Source organism: Schistocerca americana, chromosome 3, assembly GCF_021461395.2.
Source record: "Schistocerca americana isolate TAMUIC-IGC-003095 chromosome 3, iqSchAmer2.1, whole genome shotgun sequence".
NCBI lineage: Eukaryota > Metazoa > Arthropoda > Insecta > Orthoptera > Acrididae > Schistocerca > Schistocerca americana.
Genome location: NC_060121.1, coordinates 617,809,852 through 617,831,789, shown reverse-complemented (window position 1 = coordinate 617,831,789; position 21,938 = coordinate 617,809,852). Strand labels below are relative to the sequence as shown.

The window sequence follows — 21,938 nt, the reverse complement described above, 5'->3', positions numbered from 1 at the left end:
CCCCTTGCAAGCTAGACGAGTTTCGTTTCTTTGTAGTTTTTTCGTGTGATGCTTATTTCGTGAGATATTTGGCCCGGCCACTATCAGTGGACCACCCTGTATGTCGATATTTTTTCCAAAAGAACATTCACAGATATCGGCGATATTTCCCCGAGACATATCAATATTAAAATGGGAATTTCTTGTGTTATATTTGTTTTCACAATTTTCGGTACATATTTGCAGTTGCTCTTTTGGGACTGTAGTAGAACATAATTTTACTTTCGCTGTGTGAAGGAGTCTTTCTACTTTTAGAGGTTTCAACACGTCCAATCTTTCTCATCTTATATGCGGCACAAAAGAAGAAGTCCCATTGCCCTGGGGGATGCGGTATTAATCTAATAACAAGATTTCCGATGTGAAGAAATAGCACACCAGTTTCTCGGTGAGCAGAGACGTGCGAGGGGAAATGCTGGCATACCAACAGGATCTGTAATGTTTAATTTCACCACACAGTTTTGACACTACAACTGCTAGGTCGCTGGTGTTGGCAAAATGAAAAAAAAAAAAGAAAAAAAAAAGACATGGAAGTCGTCATGAAGTGTTCCGGATAAATCCGATACGTGACGAAACCGAGTGATGGACCCGTCGGACACCTTTCATAGTGTCACTTACATTCAGTTACCGTTGTTAGCAAAGTGGTTATCACCAAGCCCCCCCCCCTCCTCCCCCTTGGTAACTGAGTGGTCAGCGCGACGGAATGTCATACTTAATGGCCTGGGTTCGATTCCTGGCTGGGTTGGAGATGCTCCGCTCAGAGACTGGTGTTGTGTTGTCCGTATAATCATAATTTCATCCTCGTCGACACGCAAGTCGCCGAAGTGGCGTCAACTCGAAAGACTTGCACCAGGCGAACGGTCTGCCCGACAAGGAGGCCCTAGCCACACGGCATAATAATCTTTCAATTCTTGCTCTAATTAGGATAGTCACGCTGTTAGTTTGTTCATGTACAGAATATCTAATAATAAATAAATACTTAAGATGGCAGTATATTTGCTGTGTGATGCCGACTGTTTTGTGGGCCGTTACGTCGATACCTTTCCCGTCGATGTATTTATATATCTGGATACATTCTCTCGATATATCAAGAGCAGACATTAAGATTTCGTAAATACTGATATATTGAATTCCCGATATTTTTAAAAATATCAACATCCCTAATGTCAACCCAGATACCTGCTTGCATATGGGCGGCATGTGGACCAACGCGTTATCGACGAGCTCAATTTGTGAAGTTCTTTCTTTCTCTTCAATAGATCGGCATGTGCGAGTACGTCCCATCTACCGATTTCCGTCCATTTCGGGTAATTCTTTCGTGAGTGTTTTTTTCCCTCTCTAAGAATATACCTTATGCAAGGTAGGAAAATGCGTTTTTCATGCGTATATGATACTCTCCATTCCATTTCTGACTGGGCATATTTATCGTAATTATTAGGGCCACTTAACATTCTCACAGAACTGCTGATTACAGTGATCACACCCTGTTACGACACATCAGTATCCTGTTAGGTACACATCAGTCTCACACATGGACTAAAAGATCTTTAACATCTACATGACATCAGCGGCAAAAAGCAATAATAGACGTTTCCAAATACTGCTTTTCATCGCTGAGGATGGTCGTGGCACCACACCGATACGCCTAATTTATGGATCTTATCAGTGTCCTAATCGCAGTGACATTCTTCAAATTTCGTACAATCTTTCCTTAAGGATACGATACTCTAACTTTTACATCGAAAAGGGACAACAAATACACTCCTGGAAATGGAAAAAAGAACACATTGACACCGGTGTGTCAGACCCACCATACTTGCTCCGGACACTGCGAGAGGGCTGTACAAGCAATGATCACACGCACGGCACAGCGGACACACCAGGAACCGCGGTGTTGGCCGTCGAATGGCGCTAGCTGCGCAGCATTTGTGCACCGCCGCCGTCAGTGTCAGCCAGTTTGCCGTGGCATACGGAGCTCCATCGCAGTCTTTAACACTGGTAGCATGCCGCGACAGCGTGGACGTGAACCGTATGTGCAGTTGACGGACTTTGAGCGAGGGTGTATAGTGGGCATGCGGGAGGCCGGGTGGACATACCGCCGAATTGCTCAACACGTGGGGCGTAAGGTCTCCACAGTACATCGATGTTGTCGCCAGTGGTCGGCGGAAGGTGCACGTGCCCGTCGACCTGGGACCGGACCGCAGCGACGCACGAATGCACGCCAAGATCGTAGGATTCTACGCAGTGCCGTAGGGGACCGCACCGCCACTTCCCAGCAAATTAGGGACACTGTTGCTCCTGGGGTATCGGCGAGGACCATTCGCAACCGTCTCCATGAAGCTGGGCTACGGTCCCGCACACCGTTAGGCCGTCTTCCGCTCACGCCCCAACATCGTGCAGCCCGCCTCCAGTGGTGTCGCGACAGGCGTGAATGGAGGGACGAATGGAGACGTGTCGTCTTCAGCGATGAGAGTCGCTTCTGCCTTGGTGCCAATGATGGTCGTATGCGTGTTTGGCGCCATGCAGGTGAGCGCCACAATCAGGACTGCATACGACCGAGGCACACAGGGCCAACACCCGGCATCATGGTGTGGGGAGCGATCTCCTACACTGGCCGTACACCACTGGTGATCGTCGAAGGGACACTGAATAGTGCACGGTACATCCAAACCGTCATCGAACCCATCGTTCTACCATTCCTAGACCGGCAAGGGAACTTGCTGTTCCAACAGGACAATGCACGTCCGCATGTATCCCGTGCCACCCAACGTGCTCTAGAAGGTGTAAGTCAACCACCCTGGCCAGCAAGATCTCCGGATCTGTCCCCCATTGAGCATGTTTGGGACTGGATGAAACGTCGTCTCACGCGGTCTGCACGTCCAGCACGAACGCTGGTCCAACTGAGGCGCCAGGTGGAAATGGCATGGCAAGCCGTTCCACAGGACTACATCCAGCATCTCTACGATCGTCTCCATGGGAGAATAGCAGCCTGCATTGCTGCGAAAGGTGGATATACACTGTACTAGTGCCGACATTGTGCACGCTCTGTTGCCTGTGTCTATGTGCCTGTGGTTCTGTCAGTGTGATCATGTGATGTATCTGACCCCAGGAATGTGTCAATAAAGTTTCCCCTTTCTGGGACAATGAATTCACGGTGTTCTTATTTCAATTTCCAGGAGTGTATATCACTTCTGACATAAACGGCAAATAACAGCTTAAAAATTTATGCGTGCATAGTGAGTATCTGTAATGCCTTCTCACACATCTTATGTCGTTTCATACAGGTGCTTTCGCTCCCAGATCCTGATGACGTGCGTAGCCAGACCAACTGGTTGAGTTTGCTGTTCTTCGCTATCGCTATCTTCATTTCCGTGGCCTCATTCCTCCAGGTAAGTGAAAAATTATGCCATACTAGGAAATGGCTGAACTCAACAAACACAGTTTTCATTTGATCACCTGCTTCTCTCATTGGAGTGTGATGGGCAGAGAATACGATGATCTGTGCATTTCTACAGCTTACAATTTTCTTATGAGACTGAGTACAGTCAACACCAACTCAAAGAAATGCCTCGCGCTTTGTTGTGACGTCACGTCGGGAAGGGAAGAACCGTCGTAGGCATGCACTTCTGGGTGTGCTTGTCACTAGCTGAGATAAACGTCTGGTACCCTTGGAGAAAAGCTTAGGTGTTTTTCTGCGTTTTGTAGTTTTCTTGTGTGAATCCAATTTTAGTACCACGATAAACATACAACTGAAGGCCATAGCATTGTATTACGATGTGCTCTAGAAGATAATGTATATCAACACGACAAGGTGCACTACACCACTGCGAGTTGCGGACATTTTAAGGTTAGCTGATATGTAATATACCCAGTCCCTCATGGAAACTTATTCTCATTAAAAATTCAATTTTTTCCTTTGGTATATTACTGAAAAGGATAACATCTAATTTACATATGTGCATGTCGAAGTGGTCTCAGTTATTCTACTTCTTTTTTGTGGAAAAGTGTGTAAGCTGACAACAAAACAGCTATGTATGGCGTCATTACACTCCGCTCCAGAGTGAAAATTTATTCTGGAAACAATTCTCTAGCCTGTAACAAAGCTGTGTCTCTGGAAATCCTTCTACCAGACGTGCTAGCCCTGCCAGGAATACCGAAAAACCTGTGTGAAGTTGAAACCAGAAGATGGCATACTAGCGGAAGTAAACTATAATAAAACTGTAAGGGCGGACTGCGAGTAGTGCTTGGACAGCTCAGTCGGTAGAGCATTTGCCCGTGAAAGGAAAAATCTCCAGGTTGGAGTTCCAGTCCAGCGTACAATTTCATCTGCCGTGTCGTTTCAAATAACTCTTTCTCTCTGTGTGTGTGTTTCTTTCCCTCTCCCTTCCCCTCTTTTTCTCTCACACCTCCCCCCTTCCAGACCGTATAGTAACAAGAATTCTCATTTATATGACGTCCAAAGCTCTTCACTCCACAGATCAGCTAAGAAATCTGATAAAGAGCACAAACCTGGCCATAGCACATTACAGAAGCGACCTAGTACAGACTAACTTATTCATAAAATATACTAGGTCTGTTAATGTTGGAATATGATACTGAAGTAAGACAGTATGTGCTTAGCTAGGAGTTATAATGATGAATGTACTTACTTGGTCGCACAATATTTGTTGACGACCTACCATCGAAAGTCTTCCATTTTCCTCTGTAAGAGGCAGGAGATACCACTGTTATTAATGTAACAGAAGAAAAATTTGGTACTTGCTAACACTTCAAATAAACTGCAAATTTTGAATTACTTTCTGTCACAAATAAAGAACCTCAAGCTATGAAATCCACTATGTGTGTGATACATTTTCAGCAGCATCAGTGACAAGAATGTATATATACTAAGCAATAAACTGGAAGTTAACTAATCGTCTAAGAAAATCGCAATCACTTTGTGTAGTACTTAGCCATATATTGTTCAAATACACAAATGCAAGGCACAGCCATTTTAGAATGTGTTCAACATTCATTGTATAGCACTGCAGAAAACATTTAGAGGACTTACAACATATTAATGTACCACATGCGCGCGCGCGCGCGCACACACACACACACACACACCCACACACACACATGCACATGCACACATCCAGAACCATAACATCATTTCATAAGAAACTTGGTTCTTTTCATACAGGTCTCTCAGAATAGGACTTTAATGAGCAAGGCAAATCATGTTCTTACCTATCATATCATTCAAAACAATAACCTATGTTTTAATGTTTTCAATTTAAAACATTAAGTTTCTATTTTTATTGATAATAATGTAGCTTCAGTTACATTCACATTATTTCTCAATTTAAATTCAGCATTAGCCTAATCATTAATTTTTTTCACATGATGGTTAAGTATGTCCATAGAAACAAGTGACAGCCAAATTTTTGTTCTCTTCTTAGGAGGTCCATTCATTCAACTGAAATACTGTAGGGCGAAACCTTCTCTATTCACTATGTCTGATGTCAAATTAATTAAGTTTTCACTGAATTGCTATGTCTTACAAATTTAGTTTTCATACTATCTTCAAATCAAATGGTTCAAATGGCTCTGAGCACTATGGGACTCAACTGCTGTGGTCATAAGTCCCCTAGAACTTAGAACTACTTAAACCTAACTAACCTAAGGACAGCACACAACACCCAGCCATCACGAGGCAGAGAAAATCCCTGACCCCGCCGGGAATCGAACCCGGGAACCCGGGCGTGGGAAGCGAGAACGCTACCGCACGACCACGAGATGCGGGCGTACTATCTTCAATTAGAGTATGCACTGCTATGTAGCTGTTCATGATTGCATTCACGATATCCAAGTGTGTGTACAGCAGGCCTCTCCTATCCATGCCTGCTATTAAATTATATTCAGGCAAATGCGTCCTTTTCTAAAATCACGACTGAAACACAAAATTCATATTCCGCTCTCTTCATAGCAACCTCAGTACAGCAGCACAGAAATGTGTAAGAAGAGCAAGAAGTTCCTGTCGGAGAACACTTAACATGAATTGTTCACTAACATTAGATATAGATGATGTAGCAGTGGTTTCCAGGACTACAGGAAATGTGCGGAAATTGCTTTCATTAGTACCAGTCAGACACTTACATTCACAAAAACACTTGATTGAAATGGAGAAAGGTTTTGAACTTTCATACGTACTGTAAAAAAGTATTTGAAGGCAAGTTAATGCAGTACTTGGCCATTCCACTTAGCCCATAAGTGGTGTTTGATAGTGCCCAATGGGCGTCTTGTGAAAAGGAGTCTGATCACAAACATCTAGCTAGTTCAAAAACTTTCTCAGAAAAAAGAAAATAATCTAATTTTCTTTCACTGCCAGTGGACACTTGAGGGAATATTTCGTTCACCATTATTGGCCATTTCAAACACGTACCCGCATCATACGATAATAGTTGGTGGTAACTTTAATTTACCCTCGATATGTTGGCGAAAATACATGTTCAATTAAGGAGGTACGCATAAAATATCGTCCGAAATTGTGCTAAACGCATTCTCTGAAAATTATTTCTAGCAGTTAGTTCATGAGCCCACGCGAATAGTAAACGGTTGTGAAAACACATTTGACCACGTAGCAATAAATAATCCTGAGTTAATAACTAGCATCAAAACCGATTCAGGGATTAGTGAACACAGGGTTGTCGTAGCGAGATCGAATATTGTAATCCCCAAATCCCCGAAAAATAAGCGAAAAATATACCTATTTAAAAAAAAGCAGATAAAAATTCACTTGACGCCTCCCTGAGTCACAATCTCCAGTCATTCCAAATTAATAATGTAAGTGTAGGCCAGATGTGGCTTAAATTCAAAGAAATATTATCGGCAGCAATTGAGAGGTTTATACCAAATAAATTAACAGACGACGGAGCAGATCCTCCTTGGTACATAAAACGGGTTAGAACACTGTTGCAGAAACAACGAAACAAACATGCCAAATTTAAACAGACGCAAAATTCCCAAGATTGGCGATCCTTTACAGAAGTTCGTAATTTAGCGTGGACTTCAATGCGAGATGCCTATAACAGATTCCACAACGAAGCTTTGTCTCGAAACCTGACAGAAAATCCAAAGAGATTCTGGTCGTATGTGAACTATGTTAGCGGCAAGAAACAATCAATGCCTTCTCTGCGCGATAGCAATGGAGATACTATCGAAGACAGTGCTGCCAAAGCAGAGTTACTAACCGCAGCCTTCAGAAATGCCTTCACAAAAGAAGACGAAGTAAATATTCCAGAATTCGAATCGAGAACAGCTGCCAACATGAATAACGTAGAAGTAAATATGCTCGGAGTAGTGAAGCAACTTAAAGCACTTTATAAAAGCAATTCTTCTGGTCCAGACTGTATACCAATTAGGTTCCTTTCAGGGTATGCTGATGAATTAGCTCCATACTTAACAATCATATACAACCGTTCTTTCGACGAAAGATCCATACCCAAAGACTGGAAAGTTGCACGATCACACCAAAATTCGAGAAAGGTAGTAGAAGTAATCCACTAAATTGCAGGTCCATATCGTTAACGTCGATATGTAGCACGATTTTAGAACATATACTGTGTTCGAACATTGTGAATTACCTCGAAGAAAACGGTCTATTGACACAGAGTCAACATGGGTTTAGAAAACATCGTTCCTGTGAAACACAACTAGCTCTTTATTCACATGAAGTGTTGACTGCTATTGACAAGGGATTTCAGATCGATTCCGTATTTCTGGATTTCTGGAAGGCTTTTGACACTGTACCACACAACCGACTCGTAGTGAAATTGCGTGCTTGTGGAATATCGTCTCAGTTATGTGACTGGATTTGTGATTTTCTGTCAAAGAGGTCACAGTTCGTAGTAATTGACGGAAAGTCATCGAGTAAAACAAAAATGATTTCTGTCTTTCCCCAAGGTAGTGTTATAGGCCCTTTGCTGTTCCTTATCTACATAAACGATTTGGGAGACAATCTGAGCAACCGTCTTAGGTTGTTTGCAGATGACGCTGTCGTTTATCGACTAATAAAGTTATTAGAAGATCAAAACAAACTGCAAAACGATTTAGAAGTAATATCGGAATGGTGCGAAAAGTGGCAGTTGACCCTAAATAACGAAAAGTGTGAGGTCATCCACATGATTGTTTAAAGGAACTCGTTAAACTTCGCTAACACGATAAATCAGTCTAATCTGAAAGCCATAAATTCAACTAAATACCTAGGTATTACAATTACGAACAACTTAAATTGGAAGGACACTCAGAAAATGTAACAGACCTACTAAGGAGACCGCCTACACTACGCTTGTCCGTCCTCTTGTAGAATACTGCTGCGCGGTGTGGGATCCTTGCCAGACAGGACTGACGGAGTACATCGAAAAAGTTCAAAGAAGGGTAGCACGTTTTGTATTATTGCGAAATACTGGAAATATGGGAGAGCTTGTCACTGGAATGATGCAGGGTTTGGGCTAGACATCATTAAAAGAAAGGCGTTTTTCGTTGCGGCGGAATCTTCTCACGAAATTCCATTCACCAACTTTCCCCTCCGAATGCGAAAATATTTTGTTGACACCGACCTACACAGGGAGGAACGATCACCACGATAAAACAAGAGAAATAGGAGCTCGTACGGAAAGTTATAGGTGTTCATTCCTTCCGTGCGCTATTTGGGATTGGAATAATAGAGAGTTGTGAAGGTGGTTCGAGGATCCCTCTGGCAGGCACTTAAATGTGATTTGCAGGGTATCCATGTAGATGTAGATGCTAAAATAGCCAATATTCTTAATGCCTCCGTTATTCTGTTATTAGTTTTAGCATTACTATTGTTATTAATGCTGCAACATTTTATTAGTAACACATATTATTGTGATTGAGTTTTTTATATGATAACAAATTAACATCATTCTTAATCTTACCATTATTTCATCATTATTATTAGTGTTACTATTGTTGTTGTTTTTGTGGTCTTCAGTCCAGAGACTGGTTTGATGCAGCCCTCCATGCTACTCTATCCTGTGCAAGCTTCTTCCTCTCCGAGTAACTACTGCAACCTACATTCTTCTGAATCTGTTTATTGTATTCATGCCTTGGTCTCCCTCTACGATTTTTAACCTCCATACCTCTTTCCAATACTAAGTTCATGATCCCTTGATGCCTCAGAACATGTCCTGCCAACAGATCCCTTCTTCTAGTCAAATCGTGCCACTAATTCCTCTTCTCCCCAATTCTGTTCCGTACCTCTTCATTGATTACGTGATCTACCCATCTAATCTTCAGCATTCGTCTGTGGCACCACATTGTGAAAGCTTTTATTCTCTTCTGGTCTAAACTATTTATTGTCCATGTTTCACTTCCATCCATGGCCACACTCCATACAAATACTTTCAGAAAAGACTTCCCGACAAATGTATTATTATAATATTATTGTTACTGTTATCATTATTTTTATTTCATTTATTTATTGTTTTATTAATAATGCAGATTATTATTATTATGATTGCTATGCAATAATCTTTTGTATATGTTGTTCCTGGTTAGATGTAAGAGACGGTCAGGATAAATAAACAATGAGTAAATAAATAAATATTTTTGTTTTAACACTGACCACTGAGAGCTTCTTTCCAGCTAAAGTAATAAAATCGGCAGTTCTGTTATATTCATAGGGACTGTGTTCCTAACAGAAGTGAGAAGCATTGCACAAAAGTTGGACTGAAAATATTTACATTTGACACATAGTACTTCAAAATTTGATGGACAGGGAGATTTTTGGCCCAGTTGTTCCCAATGATTTACAATACATTCATGGGAGTATTTCTTTTGCCTTTCCAAGGCATGGCGCTTCTTCGGAATAGAAAATGAAGCCACTTTCAGTGGCAAATTTTGGTCTCGGTTTTCAAAATAAGGATATATATGAGGAGTGGCTGGGAATTTTTATCTTTGGCCCAGTCATTCCCAATTATTTACAACACATGCACATTTTCAACAATAAGAAAAGCCGGTGGCGGACAAGGGTCTGTAGAATGTGGATAAACAACACAGTTATTTAGCACCATTGCACATACATACATTTTCGATTTGTGGATTTGTTATCACTTATCACTAACAACACAAACCACATTAAAACCAATAATGTGCAAGCACAAGTTCATGTAGCTGAAGAATGTTTGTGGGCACAATGCGTACATTTACTCTATATTGATGCAAAAGAAAACATATGCACCATTGGAAATAGTCCCCAGAATATTACCTTCCTCATAACCCAATTATGATTTAATAAGTATCTCATCAAAAATGAATGAGTCAATATGATCCTCTGTAAAATGAATACTTTCACGGCCAGAAAAGTCACAACTAATAAAAGGATCTGGGCTATTGTGCTGCGGTCGGATTTCACATTAAAACCCAACGTTTCGTCCCCATCTGCGCACGACGTACCTTCTTGAATGTCCGATTTACACCCCGACTAGCTACTGATTTCAGCAAAACTCCGCTTCCACGTGCTTCCTTGCAGTGGCGTAACGCCACATGTTTTGAATACCCCAGTGCAACTGGCACGTGTCGACTACCGTCGTCCACTGTTGCTGTCAGCGGAATCCAGATGTCATTTAATTTCATGTCCTTTCCCTTCCTATTGATATTCCTGGTGTGAATTACAATCCCTATATCCTGTCTGTACAGTCTTTCATGGTATCCGCTTGAGGCTGCCAGTAGTTCAGTCCTATCAAAATGGAAGTGGTGGTCTCATGGCTGCAAAGCATGTTCCGCAACAACTCATCTGCCACTCTACCCTCCTCTGTAATTGCCGTTATGCTCTTCCAGTTGTTTTTGACCGTTCTTTTTATAGTGCGCACATGCATCTCCCCACAAGTACACGGAATCTTATAATTCAACCCGCGGACAATGGAAATGCAATGGTTGTTTCGAATGTGAGCGACAATGATAATCAGATTAATGACTTAATAGATCCACAGGCACATCCGAAACCGAGTACAAACACCACTGAGAAAGTTCTTAGAACTGTCACGTGATTGACAAAGAAGTCCTATGTCGAACAGAGTATTCAGAGAAGTCTCTCTATTCAGGCTTTATGTATTGCCAAAGGTGCACAAGGAACGTGAATTTCATGAACAGACGGATGGTGTTGCTATGAGGAGTCCCTTAAGACCAGCTATAGTGAACTTCTTTATGGAAAAATTCGATGAGCAGACTTTGGAAACTGCGAACAAGAAACCGAATATTTGGTTCGGGTATGGGGACGATACGTTTGTTTTGTGGCGGCATGGCAGGGAGGAACTTGGTCATTTTCACAAACATGTCAACGAAATTATTCCGAAGCTTCTGTTTACGCTCGAGGAGGAGGCAAGAGGAAGAAAGAAGATGGCAGGTTGGGCCGTATGGTTTACCCAAAAAGCCATACACTTAGACCGTTACCTACACTGGGATCCGAACCACAACTTACAAGAAAAGCGAGGCATCATGAAACCTTGGCTAATGGAGCAGGGAAAAATCTACGAACGAGTAATGCTTGACACAGAATTAAAGCACCTGACCAACGCATTGCTCAAGAATGGTTATTCGTTCGCTGGGGTAAAAAGAGCTTCAAGACCACTTCTTGGAAATCATAGGGATGTTCAAGCGCCGTTCAAATCGAAAGTTTTCGTGCCTTTCGTTGAGGACATTACTGACAGCACAGGAAGGACCTTGAAAATGTGGAACATCGCGATAATGTACGAAACGACCCGGAATATACAAGATTACCTACAATCGGCCAAGGATGCTCGAAAACCGCTGGAAAAAACAGAAGTTTATAGGATTCCGTGTACTTGAGGTGAGGTGTACGCGGGCACTACAAAAATGATGTTCGCAAAACGACTAGAATAGCACAAGGGCATTACAGAAGAGGGAAGATTGACAGATGAGCAGTAACGGAACATACTTTGCAAAATGGTTCAAATGGCTCTGAGCACTATGGGACTTAGCTTCTGAGGTTATCAGTTCCCCAGAACTTAGTACTACTTAAAGCTAACTAACATACGGACATCACACACATCCATGCCCGAGGCAGGATTCGAACCTGCGACCGTTGCGGTCGCGCGGTTCCAGACTGTAGCGCCTAGAACCGCTCGGCCACCCCGGCCGGCTCATAATTTGCAGCCGCGTGGGATTAGCCGAGTGGTCTTGGGCGCTGCAGTCATGGACTGTGCGGCTGATCCCGGCGGAGGTTCGAGTCCTGCCTCGTGTGTAAGCTTAGAGACTGATGACCTTAGCAATTAAGTCCCATAAGATTTCACACACACATACTTTTCAGCCAGGAGACTACCACATAAATTTTGATAGGACTCAAAAACTGGCAGCCTCAAGCGGGTACCATGAAAAAGGAGAGGTCATAGAGATTTAAAACACCTCAGGAATTTCAGTGTGAAATTGAATTAAATCTGGATTTAGGTGTTGAAGCAGATGTGTACCAGTCTTCCACCACTGGTTGATAGCAACAGTGGGCGGTGGCAGTCGCCATGGGCCAGTTACACTCGGTTATTGAAAACGTGTGACGTCACTCCTCTGAACGGAAGCAGGTGGAAGCGGAGTTTTGCTGAAATCAGTAGCGAGCCGGGGTGTGAACGGCCATTCAAAGTAGTAACGTAGAAAATGCAGTTGCCTCTATGCAACTATGAAATACTACATGCCGAACGAGTGGTAAAAATTGGTTTACCAAGTACGGCCAACGACGCAAAATAAGTACTAATATCTCGTTGCAATGTCATACAGGACTCCAAACAGTATAAGTGAATCACAGAGACCTATAAGAGCATATTAAAATTCTCTTTGTCGCTTGTGCCTGATCCCGCGGTTTCGCAGGGTCCGCATGGTTAGGAACGGATTTGGCAAGGTTAATGTTAAGGGGTGGCCGAATGTCCTTCCTGCCGCCACCCCATACCCCCTGGGACGGAGTCAGTGGACCCCCAGCTGTCTGCATCTAGTGTAAGCCACGGAATAGTGCGAACGTGTTCAGACGTCTGCGCGTCGTGTAACTGAGGCGGGACGTGGAGACAAGCCCAGTCTTCACCTAGCGGGATGTGGAAAACTGCCTAAAATCCAAATTCAGGCTGGGTCGCACACCAGCACTCGTCGGTAATCTGCCGGGCGCATTCGATCCGGGTGAGCGCGCATTAGCGCTCTCGGCTAACCTGGTGGGTATATGACCATATTAAAATAAGCAGCACCATTGCATTTACGTACTTTCGAATATTTTTTGCTGAGAACGCGTCCCTGTAAGTGGCAGTAATCCACTTACAACGAAGGTGTTCATCTTCAGGAAAGGAGAATACATGGGCGTTATAATCGTTAGTATTCTTTTCTTTACAGTGAGAAACGCAACATTTGCACACCACTGTCAAACGTCTCACTGAAACTAGCATTGTTACACAACCACAAAAAGTAACACACAAGAAAAAGCACTCAAATTTCTACACTGGGGCAAAAGGGGCACTGTCTTTTTGTTTGAATCAGGTTATAGATTGGCGTTCTTGAAAGAAATTGAAACAGAACAAGACCATAATATATGTAACATATAAAAATAGATTGTTTCATTGTAACATCAGGGGGCCGAAAAACGTGGTAGGTAACATTTTTGTGTGTGTAGATGTGGAAAATTCTGAAGTGGTAGATGTTCTGTATCTCTCTGAGCACAATGTAACCATAGGGATAGAGAAGTTAAATAAATGAGATTACAGACTAATATCATTTTCATGTGCAGTTAACATGTAAAGATGAGGAACCATTAATGTGTACCCAGTTCTTAATGTACTACCTGATCATGGTACACAATTAATGGAAGTAAACAATGTAGCACCTTACACCTCTGCAGAATGTTCATGCATAGCTGCGAGGCTTATTAATGAGAACAAGGTACAGTGTTCTCAACACCAATAAAAGAAGTGGTGTTGGATGAGCTATATACATATAAAAAGAGGCTAATGTGAAATTCAGTATGTATTCGATAATATATGTGTGTCAGTATTTGATGGTAGCTTTAATAAAAAGTAATTCAGAAGGTACATGAAATAAAAAATAAACCATTGATAACTAAAGGAGCCAAAATTTCATGTAAAAAGTAAAGGGAAATTTATAAGAAGACCAAAATAAATCAAAATTCAGCATTACTTGCATTCTATAATAATACTGTAGTGTATTAAGTAAAGTCATTATTTTGGTCACAAATATGCACATACTGACAGAAATTAATAATGCAGATAATAAGATTAAAACTATGTTGTATATTTTGAGAACAAGTAAACTAACGACAGTGCTGCGACTGATAATTCACAGCTTGCAGTTATTCTTAACAATTACTATGCAAATTTAGCAGCAAAAAAAAAAACTCCAGTTGAAAATGAAAAGAATGTATATAAATGTCAAGTTAAACTTAACACAATCAGAAGTAACACCAGCATCATTCATTGAATTTAGTAGAATTATGAATATTGTAAAGTAAGAAAAGCACATGTGGAATTCTGATAAGTTGTTCGAAATTATGTAATTTTCTTAGTGATATATGTAATGCATCACTTGTGCAAGGTATTTTGCCATACAGTTTAAAGTCTGCATTCGTTAATCCTCTTTAGTATCAGACAGACTAAAAAAATTATCGCCCAATTGCTTACCAGTCTTTTTCCAAAATATTCAGAAAAGTAATTTAACTAGAAACAATTTATTCAGCACACTACAGTTGGATTCCAGAAGAGTTGCTGAACTGAGAAAGCTATTTATGTATTCACTTACCAAGTGTTGCAGACCTTATATATTACGATATCATCAATTGATATGTTTTCTGTTCTTTCAAAGGAATTATACTGCATAGATCAAGTTAATGTCTTAGAAAAACTTAAGTTTTGTGGGAATAAGGGGCTTTACAAACAAACAGTTTGAATCATACTTAACACATGGAATGCAAAAAGTGGTGCTGAATAATTCAAACAATGTTGGAAGCAGAGAAATTTTAGTTCCTGGGAGGGGGCAAATCACAAAGGGAGCTCCGCAAGATTCAATTTTTGGTCCATTCCTACACCTTAAATGTCTGAAACGCCTTCCATTTAGCATTCATCAAGGAGGATTGGTACTGTTTGCAGAGAATTTCTTTAGGGAGAAAGTAACAAAAGAGATTGTTAATGACGTTTTCCAAAAAATTGTTAAGCTATCCTCCAAAAGCCAGTTCTCCCTTATTTTTGAGAAAACACGCTATATTCAGTTCTGTACAATAAATAGAGCAATATCAACACTTGGTACAGCATATGAGCAAGAGTCAGTAAAGAGGGTACAATGCTTCAGTTTTTTTGATGCACATATTGACGAAAACTTGAACTGGAAGAAGAATATTACCGAGCTGCTCCAACAATTAAGTTCAGCTGATTTTGTTGTTTGTATAACTGCTAGTTCTGGAAACAAACGAATCATTCCCCTGTCTTATTTCACATATTTCATTCAGTACTATCTTACAGAATAATTTTCTGGGAACTCACAAATAAAAAAATAAAAAAATGGTACTGATTGCCAAAAAAAAAAAAAAAGAATAAAATAAAATAAAATAAAAGGAAAGAAGAGCAGTAAGAATCATACACGGTGTTCACCTGCAGTCGCCGTGTAGGTACCTCTTCAGGGAGCTAGGCATTGTAACTGCACCACTATACATACATTCAATAAAGGATTTTGCCATAAATAATCCATCACAATTTGAGAAGAATACTGACTCCATATCTCAACAATTGAAGAAAAATTAAGTTTATTACCTATTATTAAAACTGGTTCAGAAAGAAGTTCAGTATGCCGCTACAAAAATTTATGATCATTTTCCAACTAACATAAAATGTCTGACTCGTAGCAAAGGAAGTTTAAAATCTAACCCTCTTTTCGATGGACGAATTATTATATTTAAACTGGTAGCCTGAAGAGAACTGCAAGAGAAAAGTTAAAAATGAGGTGTTGATATTACTTGGTATTTTTAGCTGCTACATTTAGAAAGTAGCTGTTAAAAATAACTGCAAGCTGTGAATTATCAGTCGCAACACTGTCGTTAGTTTTCTTGTTGTGGTATCTTCTACGCTGACTGGTTGTCACACTAAGCAAGTACTAAATGAAGTGTTGATATTACTCTATTTATTGTACAGAACTAAATATAGTGTGTTTTCTCAAAATTAAAGGAGAATTGGTTTTTGGAGAATAACTTAACAGTTTTTTGGAAATTAAAAACCACTAATCTCATATATACGTTCTATAAATTGATTTGCTCCTCATCATCCGATAAAAGCATCGCTCAGATGGTCCATGGAACAACTTACTAATTCACGACATCACCACGTGGAGATGCCTATCAGTTGGGACGTCTCTGTAGGCAGATGGCTTAGCGTCAGGGCCATGAGATGTACGTGGCTGACACAAAACAAGGAAGCCAAAATGAAGTAAAATTAATTTGTGTCACTATCACCGTGAGTGACGTACGAAACATTTGTTGCGCAAAACGAATGTTTACTGGACAGAACTGAAACAACTAGATTCGTTAGACATCATTTTTAAACTGTAGCTTAATAAATTACGGGTTGGAGGTTAATACAATACATAAGAAAAGACAATATTTTTGGTTTACCAAAAACAGCATACAAGTGCGTAATGAAAACGAGTACAAAGGGAATAAAAATGAAACAGTCTTTGAAAGTGGACACAGGAAGCACACCTTCTAACTATAACGTTTTCATTACTTTCCTGTGTATGCTGATGCTTTGTTTACGATTGCGTCATCATTACCTATGCTCCACTGTTACTCTGATTTCGTTTTCCTGGTGACCTTTTTTCGCGCCTTTGTTGCACTAATATATTGTATGCCCTTTGGGACGTTAATTATCTTCATGCTATTCCTCCAAAATCTCTTTTCCTTTCTTTGTGAGTTGCTCACCTTCTAATTCTTGTGACTTTCATCTTACTGAACGGTGGTTGAGAGTGTGTCGCAAGCAAAGGTATCCAGGTTCATATCACAGGCAAATGTCAAGCCGTTTTCTTCGAACAGACCATAACTAACTTTCTTTCTCGGACTTGTTGAAGGTGAGTGGTCCGTTTCCAATAACCAAGAAATCAACGGGACGTTAAAAATATATCCTTGATTCTTTTGACGTTCCTTCCAATTGACTTTTCTCTCTCCTCTTGTTGTTTGATTAGGAATAGCTGCTAATCAGTAATGTGTTGGTGCCTGATGATGCAGTTTTTAATGAAAATACTTGTTTTCTTCTTAGGATGTTCAACGAATTATCTTTGACAGCTCCCTCACCTTCTCTATAACCAAGATAGCAGTTTTCCTTCTTTATAAATTGGAATGTTCTTTCAGATTCGCATGTCATGTACCCTCACTTCATGAAACATAGCTGGAAGGTTTGTCATTTAAACCGTGACAATGGCGCAAAATATGGTCATCGCGAACTTTACCCCACCACTTCTTCTCCCCTTGCCGGCCAAATTCGGGCAGCGAGCATTTTTTCCGCAATCAGAATTCGAACCAGCTGACCGCGGGTCGAGTGCCACCACAAAAGTGCGTGTTAGCGACCGTGGCCATGAAGACGGGTTTCTTAGATGGTGCTTCAGTATTTTGTATTAAATCCTAAATCTCTTTTAAATGTGTCGTACAGAGACGAAAACTGAAATTGTTATTGCTAATCCGCGTACCGCGTGCGAATCTTACACTTCAAGAAGCGTAGTCGCCCGTTTCCTTCTCTTTAACTCCATACCCATGCGTAATGAGACCAAGAGAACCTTACATTGAACACTTCAAGAAGCATAGTCGCCCGTTTCCTTCTCTTTAATTCCATATCCACGCGTAATGAGACCAAGACAACCTTACATTGAACAGGCACTTACGAAAGACCGCAACTGCATCCTGACACACTTAGAGAACAAAATTTTCACCAGTAATAAAGCAGAGCCCATTAATACCAATGCAAGCAGATCACAATGTGAGTCCATATTTAGGGGTGAAAATGTCGTGTGGCAATATTGGCCGGAGATGCTTCTAGGTGCAAGTCTTTTATTTGACGACGCTTCGGTGACTTATTCATCGATGATGACGAAATGATGAGGACAACACAACACCCAGTCGAAGCAGATAGCTTCATTAAGTGAATCTCCCGTGATTTTTCTGTCCTACACTTGTATGCTGTCGGAAAATAACACAACAAGAAGGAGCTGTGCGACATAAACGACAGTTGGTAGGCGTATGTCTACATCTGAAAGATGGTGTCTATTCAAATTTCGCACCAGTCACACAAGAGTGGCGCTAGTAAGGCGACTATGAGGGTGCACATCAGGTTTGCCTTATATAACAGCCGTGAACGTTAGTTGTATTTGAGACTGAAAGTGGTGGGCTGGTGTTAGACAAGAATGCCTTTAAGATGCCAACGTTACTATTACCAGTACCTAACTGAGATTCGACGAGGTCGTGTAATAGTTGTACGAGAAACTGGATGTTCCTTCTGCGATATTACAGAAAAGCTTGGCAGGAAAATAGCCACTGTCCATGACTGCTGCCAGCAGTGCTCACGAGAATATACAGTCGCAAGAAAGGCGGGCTCCGAACTGCCACGAGGCCCTACCGATAGCGAAAACCATCGTGTTCGACGTAAAGCTATGGCGCATCGTACTGCATTTGCAGCAGCAGTTCGAGCATCAGTTGGTACCACAGTGACACAACGAATTGTTACAAATCGGTTACTTGAGTTCCGAGCCAGACGCCCTGTACCGTGAACTCTACTGACCCCAAAATACCACCGTTTGCGGCTTCAGTGACGTCAAGCGAGAACACATTAGAGGGCAATGTGGAGGTCTGTTTCTTGATGAAAGCAAGTTCTGCTTCCGTACCAGGATAGCAGTGTGTTAGTTACAAGAAGTCCAGTTTAGCGGGTGCAACCAATCTGTCTACGTGCTAGACACACTGTACCTACACCTGGAGTTATGGTCTGGGGTGCGATGTAGTATGACAGCAGAAGGGCTATCCCACGCGCCGTGACTGTAAAATCGTACCTCAGTCTGGTGATTCGACCTGATGTGCTGCTATTCATGAACAGCATTCCAGAAGTTGTTTTCCAACAGGATAACGCTCCCTCACATACCACTCTTGTACCCAATGTGTTCTACAGAGCTTCGACATTTTGCCTTGTCCTACTCGATCACCAGATTTGTCTCCAGTCGAGCACATCTGGAACATCATCGAACAACAACTTCGTCATCCGCAAACAGCTTTAACCGTCCCTGTAAGCAAGTGCAAGAGGCATGGAGCTCCATCACGCAAAATAACACCTGTCATCTGTACTACACAATGCATGCGCTTTTGCATTGCAGGAGATTACATCGGTTATTAATGGACCACATTTCTCGTCTGTAATGGCTTATCTCGCGCTGACATTAACCCGTGATCCTGCAATATTAATCACTTAAATTTGTTACTTAGACATCCGTTTTCCCTAAATATCATTACTCTACATTAATTATGTTTTGAGTTGCTATTTTTTTCCGGCAGTGAATTTACTGTCTGAGTTCGTGCAGTTGTGAAGAATTTTCAGTCCGTGCATGTTGGCAATCTTCTCGTGTTCTTTCTGCTGAGCTCATTGTGGTCACTTTACTTGTAACTTTCGGATTCGTGTGCTGCAGATCTACGCATTCGGAATTGCCGGCGACCGGCTGACGACGCGGCTGCGACGGCTCGCCTTCTCGGCGATGCTGCGCCAGGAGGTGGCCTGGTTCGACGACAAGAACAACAGCACGGGAGCGCTCTGCGCCCGGCTGTCTGGAGACGCCGCTAGCGTGCAGGCGGTGAGTCAACCAACACCTGTACAAGCTGCTGTTGCAAAGGAAGTAATGTAGTTCGAAAGATTGAAATATAATTAACATTATTTTAAAATACGTAAATAATTCAAATAATGTAGAACGAAACTAAATGCATATTATGGCTGTTGCTTCTTCAGCTGGCGTGCGATGATGTAATTGATCGAAAGTATGATAGCAGTGATTAAATTCGCTCTCTGTTGATGTTGTTCCCTTAATCAACTGGTGAGGTTAAACGTCATCGGCGGTTCTGCTGCGCTCCCAACAGCCGTTCACATCAGGCTCCATCACATCTAGCTGGAGTTCCAGTATGCAACTCATGATAAAAAATAGACCGCAGGGAAAAGCCATAGACCAAGTAAACCCACACAGATCTGGTAAATTTAACATATATTTTGTTGGCTCAGCTGCAGTGGCAGTCAGCACCGATATGAATACGGAAGGAGAGAAGTAGCGATGGCAGGTGGCAGGAATCCACACTGTGTGCTTAATTGATCACTTTATTTCTGAAAAGAAAATAAACTTAACTTTTTGTGCTTACTGAACCTTCTGTGCCTGTTACATGGACTTACATTATTTACTATTATTACTCGGAGAATGCAAGCTGAGTAACGTCTTCCAATTACCCACTGCTGATGCTCTCGAAGTGTGCGACCGAGCTGCGGCCGTTCTCACAGCTTTCCTTTTCTGGTAGCATTTAAAATAGTTGCAACAGAGATCATGTATGCGCAGTACGAATGCCGATTCCCACACAGCAAACAACCAATTCCATATACAAGCTACCGTTTATTGAAGTGATCAAATTCTAATAGTAACGTCCAACATGGTAACTTGAATAGAATACAAATTAGGCGCCGAGATCCGTAAGGCCTAAAGCACACAAGCACACCGTCGTCTGCCCCACATTTAAGTGTATTTCAGAGCTTTTCGTGAATTCTCATACATGCAGTGTGGGCCTGCAGCACAGGTAAACCCTACCCATCACGAGATCAAAGGCTTTCAGAAGCATGAATAAATGCTACAGTCTCACAGTTGACTGTGATGTGGTTTAGGCCCTTATGATTCTCATCGCCTCAAGTGGATTACTGAATGATAATATTCAAAACTTAATGTACTATAACTCATTCACAAATCCACAAAATAGGTTTTTCTGTCGGTATTACTATAACATATACAGACGTCCGATATAATTCTACTATATAGTGAGTGAACTGGCGTATCTGAGGAGTGTGCTGTCATCTCACCGAGTGAACGGCGATTAATTGTTAAATATTTTACACCGGAAAGTGGCGTTCTAGTGAAATAAATTAACTGCTCTACCAAACGATAATGCGTCTGTAATAAGTAGGGTTTACGTCAAAGGTTTAGAGGGAAACAAAACTGATAAAAGTAAGTGCATAGCGCTTTTGCCGTGAAATGCCAACACCAAGTTCGGACGAGTACAACGAGCTGGTACAAACAATGCATCTGCGAAACTGAAAAGTGAGGTAAACGAAAATCTTGTAGGAGCTAGATGTCCTCCACACGTATTACACAATGCTGAAAAGGCAGCTGCTGGCTGACGTGTGAGTGTTGATATGGAAACATTTGTAATTAACTTTTCAATTACTTCTCCACGTACATAGTAGGAACGGACCGTTAAGTCCAGGATTATAGTGGAGCGACGCAACAGCGCAAAGCGCAGCTGCGCGTTGGGCAGCAGTCGCAGCGTACTTCGCGCCCAGGTTCATTGCATTAATGGTCCGAGTCATTGTGATGTTTCAAAATTAAGCTCAAATGGCTCTAAGCACTATGGGACTTAACATCTGAGATCATCAGTCCCCTAGACTTTAGAACAGCTTAAACCTAACTAACCTAACGTCATCACACACATCCACGCCCGAGGCAGGATTCGAACCTGCGACCGTAGCAGCAGCGTGGTTCTGGACTGAACCACCTAGAACCGCTCGGCCAAAATTAAGTAATCTACTGCAAGAATTTCGGAAAGTTTGCACTGAAAAATAGGTGTCATTATGAATTTGCGT

General features: G+C 41.6%; 1 protein-coding gene across 1 annotated transcript in view; it reads left to right on the top strand.

The window, feature by feature from the left end:
* The window catches only part of LOC124606966 (ATP-dependent translocase ABCB1-like), a 261,320-nt gene that overhangs the window by 157,301 nt on the left and 82,081 nt on the right, over window positions 1-21,938 (top strand). Inside the window, exons 13-14 of the mRNA XM_047139103.1 lie at window positions 3,321-3,425; window positions 19,741-19,902. Of these exons, the coding sequence (XP_046995059.1) occupies window positions 3,321-3,425; window positions 19,741-19,902 (267 nt within the window). The remainder of the gene's footprint in view (window positions 1-3,320; window positions 3,426-19,740; window positions 19,903-21,938) is intronic.